We start from the raw sequence: 21,872 nt of genomic DNA, 5'->3' as shown, positions 1-21,872 counted from the left end.
GCATTGAAGTTGTGTAGTGTGGCGAGCGCAGCGAGCCACCGAGCCCGAAGCGTGGCCAGCGCAGCGAGCCCCGCGAGGGGACGCGCATCACTTCACATGTATTCCGCGTCCCCTCGCCACGCTTAGGCCTCGGTGGCTCGCTACGCTCGCCACACTATATAATATCAACTCCACGCCGACGTGGATGGTGGGGGTATGAAAAGGTCATAGGACGCGTACTGCCGCCCCTCGCGGGCTCGCTACGCTCGCCACGCTTCGGGTTGACGTTGATAGCACGGGTGGCGCCGGGGTGCTTTTAACATTGTAAACACCTATTACGGTGCTTATACAATTATTTATCTTATAGGGGGCACATTTAACATTGAAAACACCAATTAGGATGCTTATACAATTTAAAATCGTATACCATTGTATATGGCATACAATGGCATACAATTTCATGGTATACAATTTAAAATTGCATAACATCGGCTAACATCGCATCGCATACCATCGTATGCCTTATGGTATGCGATGCGATGGGCGCCGTGCTAGGAAACAAGTACCGAAAATACTTAATTAACTATTAATTCACTATTAATAAAATAACTTCCAGTCTCCACAATTAATTTGCTCAAATTACCAAAAACATCCTTAAAGTTTTATTTTCGGTTCCATTTGAAAGGGCACAAAAGGGATTAAATATCATATTAGTATTAAAAAACTTTGCTGATTGTAATTAAATAAATACAAAAAAATCCTACACTGCGGCTTCTGTGTGATAATATCCACTCCCATTATACTCCATATCCAAATATCACATGTTGCACCGCGCTAATCCAGAACCTGAACACAGAGGGCTCTACTGTACAGTATGCACATAAGTACTTAGTAGTGAAGGGTACATTTAGTAAGTAGTGGGATGGCTGGCATTTAGACACTGATGGGCATTGCTGTCAGTGTGGAAGCCAAAATATGGGATTTACTAAATATTAGATTTCATTGGTTTACAAACTGCTGTCAATGTCCATACTTTTCCAATCCTGGATCCTGCTGTGGAAACACCACAATCCCCCATGAAGTGAAATTGACGGATTTAAGCACAGCCTAGATTCCACCGAAACAACGCTGCAATCGCAACAATATTGACAACCTGATGATTAGTACATTTTGCCCATTGTTTCACTTTCACAGCAAAATGAATGATTGAGAACTGTTTTAATGCAGACTTCAATAAAGAACCCTTGTTTTCTTTATTATTTATAGTTACCGGTTTCTTGGGATCTTCTGTTAGCTCAACACACAGGTTTTCCAGAGGAATAATTCCAAGTGGATCTTTATCCTGGATGAAGAAAAAAAAAGTCAGACTGATATTACCACTTCCACCTATGTTACCAGACTCCGGGCCTGATTTAGACCAGTTTGCTAGGCTGTGTATGTTGGCAGCCTGGGGAACAGGCGAACGCATCCTGCAGCCCCGCCGAACAACCCCCCCACCGGCGCCAACGAACAGGGCTGCCATAAGAAATTATGGGGCCCAGGACAGACAAAATAGGAATAGCCCGGGCTCCCCCCCCCCCCTTGTTGTTCATCCCAGTTGCCTTTGATAATATATATATTATATTTACATACTGTACATACATACACTGTGTATATATGTATATATATATATATATATATACATATATATATATATATATATATGCACAAAACTCCCCCTCCCCCTGTATACTAGCCATTTATAAAAATAAAAAAAAAACCTCTGTACAAATACCTCTCTCCCCCACCTTCCTCTCTCTCTGTACAATAATTATCTATTTAACTGTAATTACTGCGGGGCAGGCCAGGGTGGCAAAGCACTAATCCCAGGCTCATGATAGAGAGAGAGGCGCTGCGGTGGGGAAGGGGGGGGCTTCCTGCGGGGACACCTGGCTTCCTGGACCATGTATCAACATCCCCGGCGGCAGCGGGCAGCAGGCGCTGGATTGCTGATGTAAGTTGGAGCCGCCAACTCTGGTGAAGGAGTGGGATGGTGGCTGCGCTGACAAGAAGACCTGCAGGCTGGCGGGGTGCAGGTCCGCTGTGTAGTTAAGTAAAGGGGGGTGCTGGTGCCGGACATGCGGGGATAGAGCTGCCTGGGCCCTGCCCTCTGTCAGAGCAGTGGGGCCCGGTTGTCCCCATAGCACCCCCCTGTCGACAGCCCTGCCATCAAATACCATCTCTAACATGTGAGGGAATGCTTCCGTATGGGGGAAAAAAATCATTTGATGGTTACTAAAAATCTAATGATTTTTCACCCGTTCGCTAATAAAAGTCAGTCTAGACTGACTTTTATTATGGCGGCAGATCGCCAAATTCAGGGTTGGTGTTGACGTCATGTGACATCAGCCACCCACCCCAAGCAGGCATAGACACGCTGGGCCTTCCCTGCCTCCGCTCCCTGTCTACCACTCTGAAATCAAATGGCCTGGCTCGCTGGAGTCAGTCACTCCCGGGGTTTGCACATGTGCAAACCCCAATCATTGGGGATGGGGACAAATTCGGACCGTTACAAATGAGTCTAAATTGGCCCTTCAGTTCACCATGGTTCCTTCAGTTGTTCTCACCGTTGTATATTCAAAGTAATAAAGACAGTTGTCCTTGAGAATGAACCATCGTTTTTTCCAAGTCTTCACACGGCCACCTGCAACAAGAAACAAATGAAGCACTGATTGCGCGACACACATAACAATGGCTCATTCTAACTTTAAGAGATAAGGGGGATGTTTGCTAGCTTTAGTTGGGCCCCATCCCCTCCGGCGGTACAGAAGACTCTGGGATTCCCGTGGAAACCTCTATTGGCCATGCGACAATTCGAGGAAAATGGCCACAGCGGCCATTTTCTCAGTGATTTCTCCAGCTGCACAGTCAGTGCCAGGCCAACTGTGAGATATTTAAATGGGTACAGAGTGGGTAGTGGTCCCCCCTTGACCCAGGGACTCATGTGTACCACGCACCTTGCATCCATTAAATATATACGCCGGTGATTCCATCCTATTTTTCCTGCACTAAAATCCCCTCCCACCTCTATTTTATAAAGCTGTGTAATATGTAAATATTAGCTCCTGTTAAACCTCATATCACAAAAGATGAGTTTAAACATTTATATATTGTATTTGAGCTTTGTTAATGCAAATTAATACATACATTTCTGGCACAAGTCTGAGCTTAATTACAATGCAGGTTTTATGCTGTGTATAGAATAAGCAGCACAGTACACATTTGCATTTTGCCTCTAGGCTAAAGATAATGGACATTTCATGGCTACACACATCAAGTCAAGATAAATACTTCAATAAAATCTCTATTGATGTTCCGTTGTTATTTCTTAGCTTGACCTTACAAAATAGCTTTTAGCTACATGTATTCCATATGTGGCTGGAGTGGTACCACAACAAAGGGTGCTTGTCCTCCTAATAAAAATACCATAATTTATAGAAGGGGAGGGGCTGTCAAGATACCAGCGCACCTATAGACTATTCACCCTGTCAGTGTAATGTGATGCTTTTAAATAGCGAGAATTTAAAAGTGCCATCGTCACAATACACCAAACCACTATCTGAGGAAACCGCTGAAACCGAAAGGAGGCGGAGAAACGTGTCATTAACCTACCCACTATCTACTCTGGAATTCCAAAGGGCACACCCTCCAAAATCTGAAGGGCAGAAATTGGTACACATTCAGAAAGTGGGTGTGGCCTCATGGAAAGGGGTTGTGGCAGCACAAAAAGGGCGTGGTATTACTCATTATACCACACATCGTAATGCCCATTACACATTTTAGTAAACGCTGTAATGCCAATTACACATAAGGCAACACATTGTAATGCCCATTACACATTGTGCCACACATCATAATGCCCATTACATACTATATAACAAACCAAAATGCACATTACATATTTGACACATAAATGTTGCTTACCTACATGCTCATTGCTAGGGGGTTCTTTCTTGATGCCATGGGCTTCATGTTTGATGCCAAGGGGGCTTCATGCTCGTTGCCAAGGGCTTGTTGCCAAGAGGGAGTACATTGCACGTTGCCAAGGGGGAATTCAATGCTGATTGTAAGGGGGGGGGGGGGAGAATTGCTCGTTGCCAGGGGTGGGAGAAATTGCTCGTTGTCAAGGGGGAGAGAATTGCTCGTTGCCAAGGGGGAGCCTCCAGAAGCACATAATTGAAAGGGGATGTAGTTAAAATCCCGGCGGTCGGGATCCCGGCGTTCAGAATCCCGACGCCGGAATCCCGACCGCCGAAATGCCGACCGCCGAAATGCCGACACATTCTCCCTCCTGGGGTGTCCACGACACCCCTGGAGGGAGAATAAATTAGTGTGCCGAGCGTAGCGAGGCACCGGGCCCGCTGCGTGGCCCGCTGCGGGCCCGCTGTGTGGCGAGCCCGCAAGGGGGGGCGATCCACGTCCCCCCCTTGTCGGCATTTCGGCTGTCGGGATTCCGGCGTCGGGATTCTGAACGCCGGGATCCCGACCGCCGGGATTCAATTCTGAATCCATTGAAAGAAATGACAGCTGTCTTTACACTGCTCGGCTGTATAGTCAAAGCAGCAGCAGACTGCTCCATCGCTATTTTCAATTCTCCCGCTGGAGGGCCGCGAGCCAATAGGAGCTGTGGTCCGGCAGCCAATCATGAGCGGCTGCGGGACCGCAAGCTCCTATTGGCTCGCGGCCGTCCAGACTAGGGAGAATTGATAACGGCGACGGACCAGGCTGCTGCCGCTGCTTTGACTATACGGCAGAAACTAGATCCAGCCGGGCAGAGCACAGACAGCTTTCTCTGCCTGGCTGTCAATTCTTTAAAAAACATGCGGTACAAGTTTAATTTGCTGGTACAGACCGTTAAAACACGGTATTGTACCGGCAAATTCGGTACTGTTGGAGGGCTCTTCTCTATACCCGAGAACAGGGCTTGAAGGGCAGTTGCCAAAATGCTAGGGGCCCAAAGCCCGTATATATTGTCCACGCAAATGTTCTAGCCTGGCAGCCACAACTTCCGGCTGGCCTGACTGACTGACACTGCGCCGCAGCCTGCGCTTTGAGGAGGGATGTGAGTAACGGCCGCGGCATGAGTGGCCCGCTGACTCCCTGAGAAGGTGGCTGAGCTACAATGAGAAGCTCCTCTCTGTGGTGAAGGAAGATTCTAGGTACTGTTATTAGTCCTTCTTCAACGGATCATAGTAATCGAGTAGGACAGTAAGGAATCAGAAGCTGCTGCAGGTACCTTGGGCCCTGGTCATGTAGGGCCTTGAAAATGATTTGCCATTTTACTGGTAGCCAGTGAAGGGAGTAGAGAATGGGAGTTATGTGGCAGGAGCAGAGCTGGTTAGTTAATAGCCCGGCGGCTGCATTTTGTACCAGCTGCAAGTGATGCAATTCTTTTGATGGGAGACCCAGGTAAAGGGCATTGCAGTAGTCTAGGCATGATGATATAAATGTATGTATGACTTTAGGCAGGTCTTCTGAGGGAATTAAGTGCTTGATTTTGGCTATGTTCTCAGATGAAGGAATGAGGATTTGATTGCAGCTGACACCTGATGTTTAAGTGTCAGGCCACTATCTAGGACAAACCCAGATTCTGCACATGATCAGAGTTTTTTAGTGCTGTGCCCCCCAGCGTAAGACCTGTCAGTTGGCTAGGCTGCTGATTTATCATCATGACTTCTGTATTATCTGGGTTCAGTCTCAGCCAACTGGCATTCATCCACTCCTGGGGCTCAACAAGGCAGCTATTTAAGGTTGTTATTGTGTTATGAATGCCTGGAGCAAAGGACAGGTACAGTTGTGTATCATCTGCATAGCAGTGGTTGACCAGGCCATGACGTCTGATTATGTCACCCAGTGGAATCATGTATACTGCAAAAAGCATGGGAGATAGTATAGAGCCCTGTGGGACACCACAAGACAACGGCACAGGCAGGGCCGGATTATAATAGGGGCACAAGGGGTCAGTGCCCCTGGACCCCCCTCTAGCTAGGGGCCCCCTGTGGTTGGCATGTATTTTTCAAAAAAATAAGAAATTTTTTTTTAGCTAAAGGTTTTGTGTGAGACGTTTGTGCTGAGCTCTGATTGGTGGAGCTCATTACATGCTTCTCAGGCCCATGGATAACAGCAGCAGCAGCCTAGTGCTGCAGCTTCACCTATCTGTCAATGTGACAATGATTAATGGTGCTGAGCATTGGGAGCCAAGTGTGCAGTGCATTACTGGGAGTTGACTAAGTCCCATGACACTTTGCACCAGAGGGCAGAGGCTGAGACGTTTGTGCTGAGCTCTGATTGGTGGAGCTCATTACATGCTTCTCAGGCCCATGGATAACAGCAGCAGCAGCCTAGTCATGGGAGGGTTTTTAATCAGAGGCAGCACTGGGACTGTGAGGTCTCCTACAGAGAAAGGTGCAGAGGGACAAACACAGACTTTTCATGTGGTATATATGAGTGTGTGTGTGTGTATATCCCCTGAAGTTATCCATTGACCAAGTTTATACTGCCTTTACTCTGTGTTTTGACAGTGTAATATTCCCCCGTGCAGTTTGCGGCCAGTAATGACAAGTGCAAGGGGGCCCCCCTGTCTAAAGTGCCCCGGGCCCCCCGAAGGCTTAATCTGGCACTGGGCACAGGTGGCGAAGAGTATACTCCAGATGAAACTCTCTGTGACTTGCCAGCAAGAAATGATTTGAACCAGCTAAGGATTGTGCCACCCAGACCACAGAAATTCTTCAGGCGCTCAATTAGAATCCCATGGTCAACGGTGTCAAATGTTGCAGAAAGGTCCAGAAGGATTATGATTGAACAGTCTCCTCTATCCCTTGCATTTAGAAGATCATTGAGCACACATACCAGAGCTGTTTCTGTGCTATGTCTTCTCCTGAATCCTGACTGGAACGGATCATAAATGTCATGGGTTGACAAGTGGGTGTCTAGTTGAGTTGCAACCACTTTCTCAATAACCTTTCCTAGAAAAGGAAGATTTTATACTGGCCTGTAGTTGGTCCTGCAGTCAGGGTCTAAATTAGATTTTTTGAGAAGTGGTCTGACTATTGCTTCCTTTAGTGGTTCGGGGAAAAATGCCTGTCTGCAAAGAGCATTGAACTATTTTTGCGAATGCAGGGCCGATAATTTCCATACACCCTAAAAGAAGCTTGGATGGGGCAGGGTCCAGATAACAGGAAGAGGGACGCAAGAGACTGGAAATTCCAGCAATGTATTGTACATTCTGTGCCTTTAGTGACATCACTACTTCCAAGTGGATTGATAAGTTTTATTATGAATATTAACTTAGCCCAGACTTCTGGCTGCCTCTGCTGTAGTTTTTATATTTATTTATATATACTTTATATTTAAAGGAGTATTATCATGCTTTCTTTGTAAGGTGTGGATAAGAAAATACTAGTTCACACTGCTTTGCATCAAGAATTTAAATATAGCTAACTCCACGGTTTGACAGAAATTCACTACATATAATAAATGGGAGACAATAACAGTGGTGACTTTTCACTTGTTACTAGTTTGATCTAATAAATACATCTCGTTTTTTTTTTTTAATTCAATGATTTTTATTGAAATTTTTGAGATACAATAAACATACTTTCCCCCCTGCATGGATAGTAAATGTAACAAGTACAAACATCAGATACCGCATACTTGGAAAATCGACAACTCTAGGGTATATATACAGTAGAATACTGTCGATATGTTAATATCAATGAGGCATACGGAGACATGAGAAGTTTTGCATTACAGTATATGTGAATCACCAACGTCCAAAGGCGCCATCTGGACTGGTGGTAATAGGGGATATATAAATATTTAGTTGGGTGAGGGGGTGGTGGTGGTGGGCTGTTATAAATACCTCTCGTTTTTATATATCACATTATATCTTTGGTTGGGAGTTTTGCCTGAGAAACTGGACAAATGAAACTTTGATATATAATACATAAAGCAGGGTTGCCTACCCTCCTGGAATGGCCGGGAGAGTCCCAGAAATCAGAAAGGGGGTAAAGCCTCTTGGGATGTGGCCATTCTCCCACGACCCCCCCCACCCTCCTGGTAGGGGGGGTCCGTGGGAGCAAATTACGCAAATTACGTCTTTGTAGCCCTGCCCCCCGCTGTGCAATGCCTGAAATAATACCAGCATTACAGGGTGGTAGGTGTGGCCATGAGTACATAATCGTGCTGACCACACCCCCACACCGGATGATCTGCCAGACACCCCGCCCCCTTTCCCGCCCCATCAGCATCCCTAAACCCCTGCCTCACTGAACTGGCTGTCCAAAAAGACAAAAAACAAACAAGCCTGTGCTGTCTGGTGCCAAAGTTAGGACTGGTGGTTACTTGAGGCTGGTGACTGTCCTGCGAGAACACATCCGCTCACATGCAGCCAAAGGGGAGATAAAACAATCGACGGTCACTGACCATTGAACGATTTCTCTACCCTTCCAAAATAAAAGTCAGTAAAAACCCACACATCGAATTGGTATCGGGTTCTGCGTAGCACGGTGCAATTTACACTATGTGCAATGCGATATGCACTATATAGTCAAAATCGATAGTGCAAATCACACGTGTGTACGTAGCATTAAAGATATGTGTGATACTAAATATAAATATTTATTAAATGTAAATTGCACAAACATTATTATATTTGTTAATTATATGTTTCAAAATGTATCTGTAGTTTAATTGCCTTTGAAATATTACCAGATTTAACACTTTTTACACAAAAATATCTTAGCAAATCTGTCCATTATCTCAAGCCCAGACATTATGTCACAGAACGTGAGAACATAGAACTGTGGACAGACTGATTGATATACGTAAGGATGTAGAATCATGGATCATGTGGACTGTATACCACCAACATTCTCCTGCAAATATTTGCTGTGTGAAATCTTTCCTGCGAATAATCAGGTTCATATCAGACAATTACAGGCACTCTCCATCACAGGTGGATTTAGACCTAACAGGGGCCCCAGACAAGATACCCGTTTGGGGCGCTCCTCCCTGAAACAATCCCTAGCACTATATTTTTGTTCCTCATTGCAGGTGGTAGGGATAGAGTACCTTGGCGCACTTGCAGTCTACCGATAAACGCTCAGCTGCCTAAACATCAGTATTGCATACAAATCTGAATCAGGCTCCAGGTTTTGGATGTGGGCTTACCTGTTTGACATTTACGGTAGACTGACTGCCCACATACAGTGGATGACATCATTTTGTGTGTCCAAGCATCTTTTATCCTATCAAACTACATCAAAGGAACTTTTGGAGTGCGGGCACGTCTGTGTGATGTCATCACATCAAGTGGTAGTCACGCAATTCTAATCTGGGAACATTTTAGATGGCCAGGATATCTTAATGGGGCCCCTTGGGACCTGCTGGGCCCTAGACAGGCACCTAGGTTGCTTTGTGGAACGTCCTCTCTGATCACTGTCACTGAAGTTGGCCACTTTTTACACATAGTAAACTGTATGCCTGCCTGACGGAAAAGCCGCTTTAACAACTGTGGGGGCAATTTAGGTATGATCGCTCAGGTCCAAATCCGGCCCTGTTTCTGATGGTGGGGGTCTGCGCATGTGCGAACATGCACATGTGCAGACTCCCTGTGCGAATGCCTTCGGCAAGTATCAGACTCGCTGAGGCGTTACATTTGTTGCGGGAGGAAAGGGGGCGGGCAGGGGGCTGCGACAGGGGAACGCCCAGCTGGGCGTTCCCCTGGGAATGCAGGCTTGTCAATGCCTGCGTGGGGAAAGCTGGTGAAGTCACATGAAATTAGCGCCCGCCCTGCATTTGGCCATCTAGACTGACTGTGAACGGTAAAAAAAATAATTAGACGGTCGGCAACCATCAAATAATTTTTCACGCCGGTGGCCACATGCGAGTGGATGTATAAGTGTACACTTATCTCGCATGCAAATGCAAGGATTCGTGCGACAGGGGGCGGGGGGGGGGATTCGGTTGGATGGCAGGCAGGTGGCGGACGGCATTTACCTGTTGGCTCAGCTGCAACCTAGAGAACAGGTAGTGTTTGAATCAGACCATAAGTAAGGATCTACAGCCACATGGTGCAGCAGCATAATGGCCATCTCTCCCGGAGTGGCTGGGAGGCTCCCGAAAATCATGTGGCACTCCTGGTCACCTGGAAAAGTGGCCAAATCTCCCGCAACTTGCTCACACCTCCCAAAACATCCACAGGCCTGGCAACAGGGGGGACAAAGGTTACACTGTACCGGGCCCAGGGTGGTCAGAGGGGTCCCATGGTTTTGAGGGTGCTATAAGAAGTTGTATTGCATTGGATACCCTTCAGGCCCACACAGCACAGGTGCTGGGGCAAGCAAAAAAAAACTATTATTACTAAAGCGCACATCCCCCTCCGGTAACCAAATGGTCATCTGGTCCGATCCCTGTTTGCGACTTTATGTCAAAATGCACAAAACCACACCCACCCACCATGGTGACTTATGAAAGTTGGAACCACCTCTGGGCAGGGCAGAATTAACAAACACACACACACACACACACACACACACACAAAGACACCACAGCTGAAATCACCATCACTCTCTGCTACTGTTGGTAAGTGACAGTGTGTATTTGTTTTATACTAGTGCCATATGCTGAACTGCATACACTGTACAAATGTACATATAAACTGAAAGTATGCCCCACTTATTAGTCTAATATTCAGAGCATTTTAATGTCCTCTGGCTGTAAGTATAGTGTAATCCACCACAACAGAGTCTGGGTCTGGGTTCAAGTTGGATGCTCAAGGGGGTCCCCAGATCAGGCTTGCCCATGCTCCTGGAATGGCCGGGAGCCTCCCGGAAATCAGGTCCACCTCCTGCCCCCCCGGGAAGGTGGGCAAGTCTCCCGCATTCTGGTAATAGCACCCGCTCCCCCCATGCCCGCTGTTTAATTACCAGAAATTGCGGGTCCGCGGAGAGGGGGCGGGGCTAAAATGATGAGAGTATGTAGGCAAGTATGCCCCAGATATGTCAGCGTACCAGGCCCCAAGATTTCAGAGGCTGTTCCTGAACATAACCTCCCCCTTCTCCTGCACTCACCCCCACAAACAGCTTCATCATGAGGAAATTGGAGTGGCCAGGGGCGTGGAGATGCCAATCATGACATCATAGTCCTCCTTGTGCATTGCCATCTCCACACCCCGAACCGCTGCCTTTTACAGAGTCTTACCCTCTGGTGAGCAGACCTGACACCTGACTGCTCCCTCCATCAACCAGAGAGTCAGCAAGTGTGTGCAGCAGTACATCAGATTGCCTGGGTCCTAAATCCCATCATGTATGCACAGTAAGGAGACTTTCTTAGAGTTCAGTGAGGGTCTCTAAGGCCATCCTTAGTTTTAAGGCTTAAGGGGTAGATTCTCTAAAGCGGAAATGCGGTAAAACCCCCATTATCTGGGTTTTTACCGCATTTCTGTATGCTCAAATGGCCCTCCGCAGTGGCAGCGCTGCGGAGGGAATCGCCAGCAAAAGCTGGTGATTCCCTGTTGAAGCCTATGGGCTTCTTACCGCAGCGCTACTGTCCCCATCACTCGTTAGAGCATATGCGATTATTAACAATGCGGTGGCCGGCTAAGGGGGGGGGGGGGGGGGGCGAAAATGGGCAGCGGATGTTAGAGCATACCGCCCTAAGTCTGATTAATAAAGCTTTGCATTGTAAAGTCCCCAAACATAATGCAAAATTGGATGACTAACTGAGAGTTACTTTAGTCATTTAGTAATGAAGGGTGTGCACTTTCACCCACATTTTAGGACTGAAGCAAGCACAGTAGGAAGTTTATTTTACAAAAGAGGAAGTACTGTAGTATGGAATATAAATTCACACACATTGATAGGGGGAAGGGGACAGCAGCTGTTTCACGGGTGAGAAAATACAGAAGGCGGTAGATACCATATTTTCACAACATGGGACAATATAAGGCTAATTTAGAAATAAAGTTTAAGGAAATGTCTCAACAACAGTGACAGATAACTGGTAAAATGATCATCAGAGACACAGCACTATGCACTAAACATTGTAGAGAGATAAAATAGAGAGTGATAAAGTACCAGCCAATCAGCTCCTAACTGTCATGGTTGTTGCTATATTTACAACCACTTTCTCTCTATTCCAAGGCTAGTATGAATCCATGCAATGTGTGCAAAATTGACATTGTTTGGACCTTGCGTCTTTTATTATTGGAGTACCACCCATACACTGATATCTGTATAGGAACAGCCATCAGTCTCTCCCGGGAGGGCACTCAGGTTTACGAACTGTAAGTGGAGTGCCGGCCATATATATATATATATATATATATATATATATATATATATATATATATATATATATAGTACTGGAAACCGCAGCAATCTGGACTTGAATAACAAACAAGCAGGTAGCCTGTAAATAGATTGATGTTTCAGCCTTTATTAAGGCTTTCTTCAAACAGCTTGCATATAGATATATATAATATTATAATATTTTTTTGTTTATTGTATTATAATTTAGTGTACTTTCCTTGGGTGGCGGATGATGCTCTGACAGTCGGGATTCTGACTGTCAGTACACCGACATCGGAATCCCGACTGTAAAATGCCTTCCAGATGGGATCCCAACTTACAGGGGTTATTCTCCCTCCTGGGGGTCCACGACCCCCATAGAGGGAGAACAGAACCTGTGGCTAGCAAAGCAAACCACCAAGCCCGCAAGGGGCTTCTCTGCACTGGCCCTCTGTCTGAGTACCGGCGGACAGGATTCCAATGTCATTATAATGACTGTCGGATTCCCGACTGTCGGAGCCGTATACCACACCCACTTTCCTTATCTGTTTTATGTAAATCACCCCCACCTCTTATATTACCATATGCCAATCCCCACCCACGCTCTTTTAATACATATGTGCCACATACAGTATGTATGAAACTCAGTCCTCAGGAACCCAAACAGTTCATGTTTTCCAGGATATCTGTGGATTTTTCAAATATGACAGTTGGAAATACACAGTGCTCATGCTGGGTGAACTGGAAAACATGTCCTGTGTGGGGTCCTGAGGACAGAGTTTGAGAATCTGGGAACTACTCTATTATCTAAGAAGCACAGATCTATTACCTCAGTATTCAAAGAGAAACTACAGATGGGGCATAGCTCATCTTTGCAGGGGAGGGCGATGGCAACGCCAGCCGCCATCCCCCGCCAGCCGCCATTTGTATAGCGAGAAGGGGATGCGCGCGCACGAGAGGTGCGCGTGTCCCGCTTCCAGCTCTTCCCCCTTGTCGGCGGTCACCCGGGGTCCCCGAAACCTGCCCGCACCCCCCCCTAACCCTGTCCGTCTCCCTGAAGCGGAGACAGACAGAGATCCCGTCACGCCGCCGACGGTGATTGAGACGCGCGTGCGCGTGAGACGCACGTGCGTCTCAGTCAGATGGCGAGCCGGGCTGCTGGCGGATCGCCAGCGGTGACGTTCTGGCGATTCGCCAGCAAGGAAGAGCCCGGCCCCATCTATATGACAGTTGCACATTTACAATACAAGATACAAATACTATAAAAGTACACACCCCAAAGAGCAACTTACAGTAGTGACAACTACAGTATGTGTGACAAGGAATCACATACACTGGATATAGAGGAAGTCTGGGTCTTTATTTTGTAGCAGTTAAACAGCATACCAGGTTAACAGCTCGGCAAACAAGGTTACAGCATCGCAGGGTTTTCCACAGATTTCACAGTCAGGGTACACTCCAAAGCAACTTACGTAATATTGTAATATTACATTACCGGCATATCACCCAGCTGCTTTTCAGCATAGGGAGCAATGACCTCCTGTCTTGGACACACATATAACAGGAAGCCACAGGTGCTGCTAATCAGCGAAACCTTGATCACATTAGTTTCGGAAACCTGGACTGCATCTAATTTTCCTGCTGCTGCTCTAAAACATTGACTGGATCTTCCACATTACCCTCATGTGTAAATATGCTGTCCCTGCCACATATGCCATATATAAATGCATTACACTAACCAATATACACAACAAAGATCATATTAGTGGACATACAGTACTTGCTGACTTCGTGGCGTCCCCCAGGTTTGGGTGTAGCTGGCTGTGTATTCAGACCGAGAATTAGCATGGCTGCACACAGGTCTCCTCCTCTCTTAAGACACCCCTGGGTCTTTTAGCTTTGTACAGTATATTTTCTCCTAAAATACTCAGTTCTGCCTAATATATGTCTTAAACAAATGAGAGTGAAGGGACAGCACAGAACACATTTTTATTACTATATTTCAAATTAAATAGAAAAAATAAAAATGTAGATTTAGAAGCTCATTTTAGGAGTTCAGGTGTCATACCAGCTAAAAATATTTAGCTTACAAGTTAATGTTAAAGCTAATTAAGATTGTAACACTGTTCAGAAAGATAAGATTGAAAGTGTACTGTATGTATTAATATCATTAATTTAAATTTTATTTGAATATAATGTTGTACTCTTTAGTTAATAAGTTTTTTTGGAGTAGATTTATTACGCTTGGTGAAGTGATAAAGTTCCTGGTTTTTATCACCGGCCATTCAGCTCCTACCTGTAACTTTTCAAACCAAGCCTGTAACTTCACAGTTAGGAGCTTATTGGCCGGTGATAAAAAACAGACACTTTAACACTTCACCGAGCTTAATAAATCTGCCCCTCTATGACCAAAGTTATGTAGTTATGGACTCTTAATGTGTGTGTAGTTTAATTTTTGTATGATTACAAAAATTGCATATAAATAAGCTACAAAAATAAGTAAATCACAAGGGTTTTATTTTATTGTATAAATTAGAACGACTCCAGCACACCCATGTGACCTGACCCATGTTTATAGTGTTTGATAAAATATATATTTCTATTCCTGTAAGAACACTGGATTTGTGATAACTCAGAACGAGTCAAAAGCAAGAACCTTGTTAGTAATAGCTGCGGAAAACTATTTTATATTTTATATTGAGTATACACAGGTTTTGGTATAGGGGAGGGCAAGTGGACGTATTACACTCCCCCCCCCCCCCCCCCCACACCAAAAAAAAACAAAAAAACAATTAGAGAGGCGCGAGTTGCAGGGTACAGTGCAGTCGCTATATAGGGTTAACACACGCAGCACTAACTTGTTCTTGAAAAAGTAACGGAGATTGAAACATTAGACACATAGACACAGTCAAGGTGCCAGATGCCATGCTGTCCATACATATGTGAGATATCGCATACAATCCTTCGATTTCGACCACATCTGGCTGATAAATCGAAAGATTGTATGCATTTTTAAGGGGACATTCGACGTGATGTCGGGTCTAAAGATATTATGTGCTGCACCTAATATCTATGCGATCCGCAGGTGGGGGGCAGAGGGAACGCTTTTTCATCGCGTGGGAATGGGGAAAGAGGGGGCTGGAGGGACCGCTGGTGGTGTGGGAGACGGCGGGCAGAGGGCGGCGTTATGTAGCGCAAGAAGCGCTAGCGGGTGGCGGGGGTCTGTCAGCGGTGGCGGCAGAAGTGTTTAAAACACTGGGCAGCCCTCTGATCAGAGGGCTGCCCAGTGCTTGAACAGCTTCTTGCGCTACATAACGCCGCCCTCTGCCCACCCTCTTCCAGCACCCGATGTTCCATCTCAAGATGGCATGCGATATCGGGTGCTACAAAGGGGGCACTTTAGCACCACAAGATGTGATCGGGCACTGCGATGTTGCATCGAATCCGATCACACATATGTATGGGTAGCATTACAGTATATGGGTATTTCTTAATCTAGAGCATTGGTTCCCAACCTTGGGGGTATTGTATAGACCAATTAGGGGTACTTGAAGATAATATTGGTAATGACTGAAGAAGAAGAATAAGTCTCCCCATGGCAGAAGAACTCTCCCATTGCTATGGAGACAAACCACATTGCATCACTTCTGGTTCCGTCTGCAGCATCATCAGCATCTCCTCGTGGTTTTGCCTGGCCAGCAATCCACTGGGAGCTACCCACGCTGCCCTCAGACATCATTGACCATCTGCCCCACGCTGACATGGGTGTAGGAAGCAGTGGCATTATTCCTACAGGCGATAGCGGGAACCCCAGAGACGGTACACAGCCAGTGGGACCCGATTCCTAACTGCAAACTACTCCGCTGCTACTCCTTAATATAAGGACATGCATATAAATGAAGCCGCTGTCTTCATTGCCGTTGCAGCGCTCCAATTGCCAAGGCCCGCCAGTGACTCTGACGCGCATGCGTCTCCGAAGCTTGTGCGCCCTATTCCACATTATCCGCCATACCAGCGGCCAGATATAAGCAGCAATGAAGAGAACGGCTCCATCTGTACCGCTCACTTCCACTCCACTTGTAAGTAGCAGCTTTCTGTTATCATTACATCATCATAGTTTTTAACCCATATGCTGCTAAGGGTTCTCCCAGTCCCTGTGCTAAGCACATTTTTAGGCGATTGTGCTCATCACATTCCAATATCAGTATCATTCATGTAATTAATGTAGAACCCATACACAGTATACCTTGTTTTCTTTCTGCAGACATTGCATTTTCACAGTATGCCATAAGCCTTTTGATCTGTCTAACTCTAACACATCAAACACAATATAACCAAAACAGACAAAATGTTTTTTTCTTATTGATTTCAAGAAAGTGAACTACAGGCAACTTTTGTTATAGTTATATATCAGATAAAATGCTTACAGTGTGCAGGAATAATATTGCAGACAAACAATGGATATCATTATTTAAACTGACTGCATTAAATGAGAGAGCACATTTATTTGATAGAAGAATGGGAAGAGAGATGGACTTTAAAGTGGCCATACACTACTGCGATGTATCGGCCATCCGACACCCCCGTGAGCCACCCAGGACCTTCCCGGGCACCAATATTGCATGCAATAAATTGCATGCGGTGCTTTCACATGCGATGTATCGCATGTGACCTCGTTCCCTGCCGCCAGGAGGGGGGCCAAGTTGGAAGTCGGACGGGCAACATGTCCGACCTATGGTTTAGATCCGGTGCGCATGGGACCACGCATTGTACCCAAGGGGGATGTAAAACACCTTCAATTTGGGCTGATTTCTTGGCCTGAACTGAAATCGTCCCAAATCGCAATAGTGTATGGCATTAGATCTCCACATTTGTGGAAGATTTAATTTTTTGGGGAAATTGTTGTAGTGATTGTCTGGTGTTTGTTGGAAAATAAGAATTAAGGCACCGGGTTTGTGGGCCAGTATGAAAGAGATAGGCCTTCTCCTTGTCTCTGGAAGATATAATTTTTTTATTAACTAAAATCTGCAATCTCTCTCTTGCTACTGTTACTTTTCCTTCTCTGTTAATACATGTCGTGATTACTGCCATTCTATAATAAAAAACACAATTCTGACCCTAACTCTCTCTCTAACTACCGTCCTATCTCTCAACTTCCATGCCTCTCCAAGCTACTCGAGAGACTCGTCTACTCTCGCCTCACATACTTTCTTAACTCTCACACCCTATTAGATCCACTTCAGCCAGGCTTTTATTCCAAAGACTCCACTGAGACAGCAATAATTAAAGTGGTGAATGATCTGGTCACTTTAAAAACAAACAAACGAACAAAAAAGTAGCAGGCAGAAACGGTTCTACCTCTCTACAGATGAGAACCACAAGTACTGTAGTTTTCAGATGAGATGCACATATAACAAAGAACGGAAAATGTAGCTGGTTTCCGTTTTCATTTCTGTATATCTCGACCACAGTGGATTTGTAATAGAAGTGGGTTCCAAAACATGTAAAATAATAAACTGAAATATGGTGTAAGGGAATCAATATAATAAATTAATGAAGAGAGGGGTGGGTAACCACTATAAATGCAAAGCGTACCCAACTCACACAGGGAGAAGTAGTATTGTGTCTATACAGGTCTCTTTACACACCAATAGGAGTCACCTCGTGTAGATCAATAAACATCAGATACCAAAGGCAATATCCCCTCTTGGTAAGCGTACCAAACTCACGTGGGTATGAACTATAGTACTCTCATAAAGGTATCTTTAGCTGTGCCTCTACATTCGTCGTTCCCAAAACCCTCTCAATGATGGAGGTATGGGATATGCAAAGGATAAAGGAGGCCTTCTTAGAAAAGCATACTGTTTAATTGAATAAACAAGTGAACACGATACAATTATAAAAGGTCACTTGGGGGCGGTAATAGTGGCCACTTGCCGTGGTCCCATGGGGTCTGTATAACAACCCAAGTCACTCACTCCTCCCCAATGCGTTTCAACAGCACTTGCTGTCTTTTTCAAGGCTGTGGAGTGACTGACTGCTAGAGCAACTTTTATACCTCATCTTTAGGTTATTTTAGGATCCATTTGCACAGCACTTCCTCCCATACTTATGGAATAGGGAGCTAAATTTTGTTTACTTGCCGCAACAGTGTTTGTAGATATCTTTAGAGAAGGTGTCCTAAGGCCCCCTTACATTATGCGATTTGGGCACGATTTTGCCCGATTCGGATGAATCGGGCCGTGAAATCGTCCCAAATCGCATATGGTGACATCCCCTCCGACCCGATGCGCGGCCCCGAGATGGGAGGTCGGACGGGCTGCACATAAGATTTGCTAAATCTTATGTGCTGCCCGGAGCCGTGCTCCCCCACAACAGGGGACCTACCAGAGTCAGGCGCAGGGAGCCGGGCAGCATCAGCGGGAGCAGGGGGGGCGGCGGCGCAGAGTACCAGGGAGCCGGGCAGGAGAAGACGCTGCAGCAGCAGCACTTCAAAAAAAAAAGGGCCATACAAACGCATAGGAAGCCATTCATTGGCTGAGACCTCTCTCAGCCAATCGCTGATTGGCTGAGAGAGGTCTCAGCCAATCAATGGCTTCCTATTCGTTTGTATGGGGTTTTTCTTTTTTTTTGGAAGTGCTGCTGCTGCATCATGTTCTCCTGCCCGGCTCCCTGGTACTCTGCGCCGCCGCCCCCCCCTGCTCCCTGCCCAGCGGCTTCCTGCCCGGCTCCCTGCACCCCGACCCCCCCCCCCTGCCCACTCTCTGTTTGCGGGCATATTCCTGCTGCTGTCCCCCGCTCCCATTGTCCCTGCAGCTCCCCGGGAGTGGCATGTGATAAATCGCATGCGATTTATCACATGCAAAACTTGGCACATGAAGTGCCATCGCATGTGATCCCTCCCGGGGAGCTGCTGGGACAATCGGGTCCGACTTGTCGTTATGACAAGTTGGACAAATGTAAGGGGGCCTTTAGATATTCTCTGGAAACTTGCATGGCCCTCAACTTCCAGCAAATGGAATGCAAGCCATGCATTCCGGAAGTATCGTGGTCATTTTGGAAAGGCGGATACATTTTCTTTGCTTGTCAGCAATCAAATCTTGTGGATCGCATATCATGCGTTCCACTGGTGTGGCAGCCATCTTTCATGGTCTAACTGTCCAGGGAATACTTCCTTTATAATCACATGGATTGCAAATGAAAATACGGGGATTAATGGTATATTGTATGTAGCAACCTAGATGGTATAAAACTGCATTCATACAATAAGGTACATAGCAATAAATACAATATATAAGCCCTATTCAACATATAGTACAAATATGTATCCATACTTAGGTCTTATTCTAATTCACTCTTAGAGGCAAATTCCTTATCAGATGGACAAAACCATGTGCACTGCAGGGGGGCAGGTGTAACAGGTGCAGATAAAATTAGATTTGGGAGAGTTATTTTGTTTATGTGCAGGGAAAATACTGACTGCTTTATTTTTACACTGCAATATAGATCTCACTTTGAAGAAAAACCCCACCCAAATCTAACTCACTCTGCACATGTTATATCTGCCCCACCTGCAGTGCACATGGTTTTGTTCATTTGAGAAGGAATTTGCCTCTAAGAGTGAACTAGAATAAGGCCCTTAGTTAGAACACCTATATTTGACAATCCAATAAGTAAAATACAATTAAAAAGAGTTATAAAATATTGTACGTGCTAAAATCATGGTGTTTTAAAAGGTTAAAAATGGATATCTTAAAGGAACCATTTAAGTTTTAAGTCATGGTTGAGTCCGAGAGGTGCCAGGGAGTTTAAGCTAAAATCCATCTCATCTATGTTTTGGCAAGGATCTGATCTCTATTAATATTCTCCAATTCATTTTGACATGATCCACCCTCAAAAAACCTGTGTTTGGTTGCACAGTCATGCTGCTCCTTAAAATGTAAGGAGAAGGGGTGATAGATATCCCCCTTCTTTATATTCCTAATGTGTTCAGCTAAATGAATCTTCAAACACCTTAAGGTTTTTCCTACATAATTTTTTTGCAGGAACATCTGATGACATGAATAATAATCTTGGAATTGTACAGTAGGTTATAAAGTGGTGAATATTTGCCAAGTGGTTATTAAGCATGACTTCTGAGAGTTGATCCACAGAATTTACAAATGGGGCAATCCCTGCATCTATAGAAACCTTTGTTTCTTATTGACCCCAAGCTTGGTTTGTTCCCAAAAGCACTTGGCACTAATTTGTCCTTAAAGTTTGCTGCTTTCCGGTATATAAATCACGGCATTTTAGGAAGGATCTCCACCAATATCAGGTCCTTAAGGAGAAGGCTCCAATGTTGCTTAAAAACTTTCTCAATGGACCTGTGGTAACTAGTATAATAGGTGTTAAAGGCGATACCAAAGGAGTCACCTACTGGTTCATGCCTTCTTGCATCTTCTTGTACAGGTGGGGCAGGCTTCTTCTTTGCTGGCGAATCGCCAGAACGTCACCGCTGTCGATCCGTCAGCAGCCTGCCTCACCATATGACTGAGACGCGCGTGCGTCTCACGAGCACGCGTGTCTCAATCTCCGTCGGCGGGGCAATGAGAACCCTGTCCATCTCCGCTTCAGGGAGACGGACAGGGTTAGGGGGGCTGCGGGCAGGCGGCAGGGACCCCGGGTGACCGACGACAAGCCGGCGGTGACCCGGGGGAAACGCTGGAAGCGCCGTCGGAAGGGGACGCGCGTGCCTCTCGTGCGCGCGCGTCCCCTTCTCGCTATAGAGATGGCACTGGCGGGGGATGGCGGCTGGCGTTGCCATCGCCATCCCCTGCAAAGATGGGACCTGCCCCATCTGTATATCCTCTACTTCATGAAGAGCTTTGTTTAGAACCAATGGCTTATACCCTTTGTTTATAAATTTAGATCTCATCAGGGCTATTATCGAATTTATTAACATTGGAGCAATTTTGTTACAAACAGGTGAATTGCACCTTGGGGATATTGGAAATCTATCAGCGAAGATGATTGCTTTTAGGGTCGATATATGTGTTTGAATCTGAGGATTTATTACATATTGTGGTTTCCACTTTCCCACTTTCTATAATAATCCTAACATCCAAAAAATTGACTTTAGTTTTGCTTGGTGTAAAAGTCAACTTAATATTTAACAGGTTAGAATTGAGGTGGCTCATAAATTGGCTGAGGGAATCATTGTCCCCATTCCATATGAACCCCATATCATCAATGTAGCACCACTACTGGACCAGGTTTGCAACCCAGCTATGCCCGCACCAGACCATATCATCCTCCCCCCTGGCCATAAAGATGTTTGCATAGCTGGGGGCAAACCTGTTCCCCATTGCTGTGCCAATTTCCTGATTATGATATACCTCATCAAAATTAAAAAAAATATTGTATAATATAAATGTAATACACCCGATGATTAGCTTTTGTAAATTAGGCTGTAACTTAAATCAATCAATGTTCGTTTAAGGGCTTCCAGTCCATCAGAATGTTTAATAATTGTTTACAGAGAGGTGACATCAGCTGTCACCAATTGATAATAGTACATTTGTG

General features: G+C 45.6%; 1 protein-coding gene across 3 annotated transcripts in view; it reads right to left on the bottom strand.

The window, feature by feature from the left end:
- Nucleotides 1-21,872, bottom strand: part of LOC146026037 (cytohesin-4-like) — an 80,589-nt gene that overhangs the window by 7,886 nt on the left and 50,831 nt on the right. For 2 of the 3 annotated variants that reach the window (XM_083156359.1, XM_083156358.1), the window contains 2 exons: nucleotides 2,562-2,662; nucleotides 1,250-1,321 (listed from right to left, as the gene is read on the bottom strand). In XM_083156359.1, coding sequence (XP_083012485.1) covers nucleotides 1,250-1,321; nucleotides 2,562-2,662 — 173 coding nt within the window. The remainder of the gene's footprint in view (nucleotides 1-1,249; nucleotides 1,322-2,561; nucleotides 2,663-21,872) is intronic. The other variant, XM_083156360.1, reaches the window with a different exon arrangement.

Source organism: Crinia signifera, chromosome 8 (assembly GCF_055691185.1).
Source record: "Crinia signifera chromosome 8, ASM5569118v1, whole genome shotgun sequence".
Classification (NCBI taxonomy): Eukaryota; Metazoa; Chordata; class Amphibia; order Anura; family Myobatrachidae; genus Crinia; species Crinia signifera.
The sequence above is the reverse complement of the archived record's forward strand: the minus strand, read 5'-3'. Positions and strand labels throughout refer to the sequence as shown.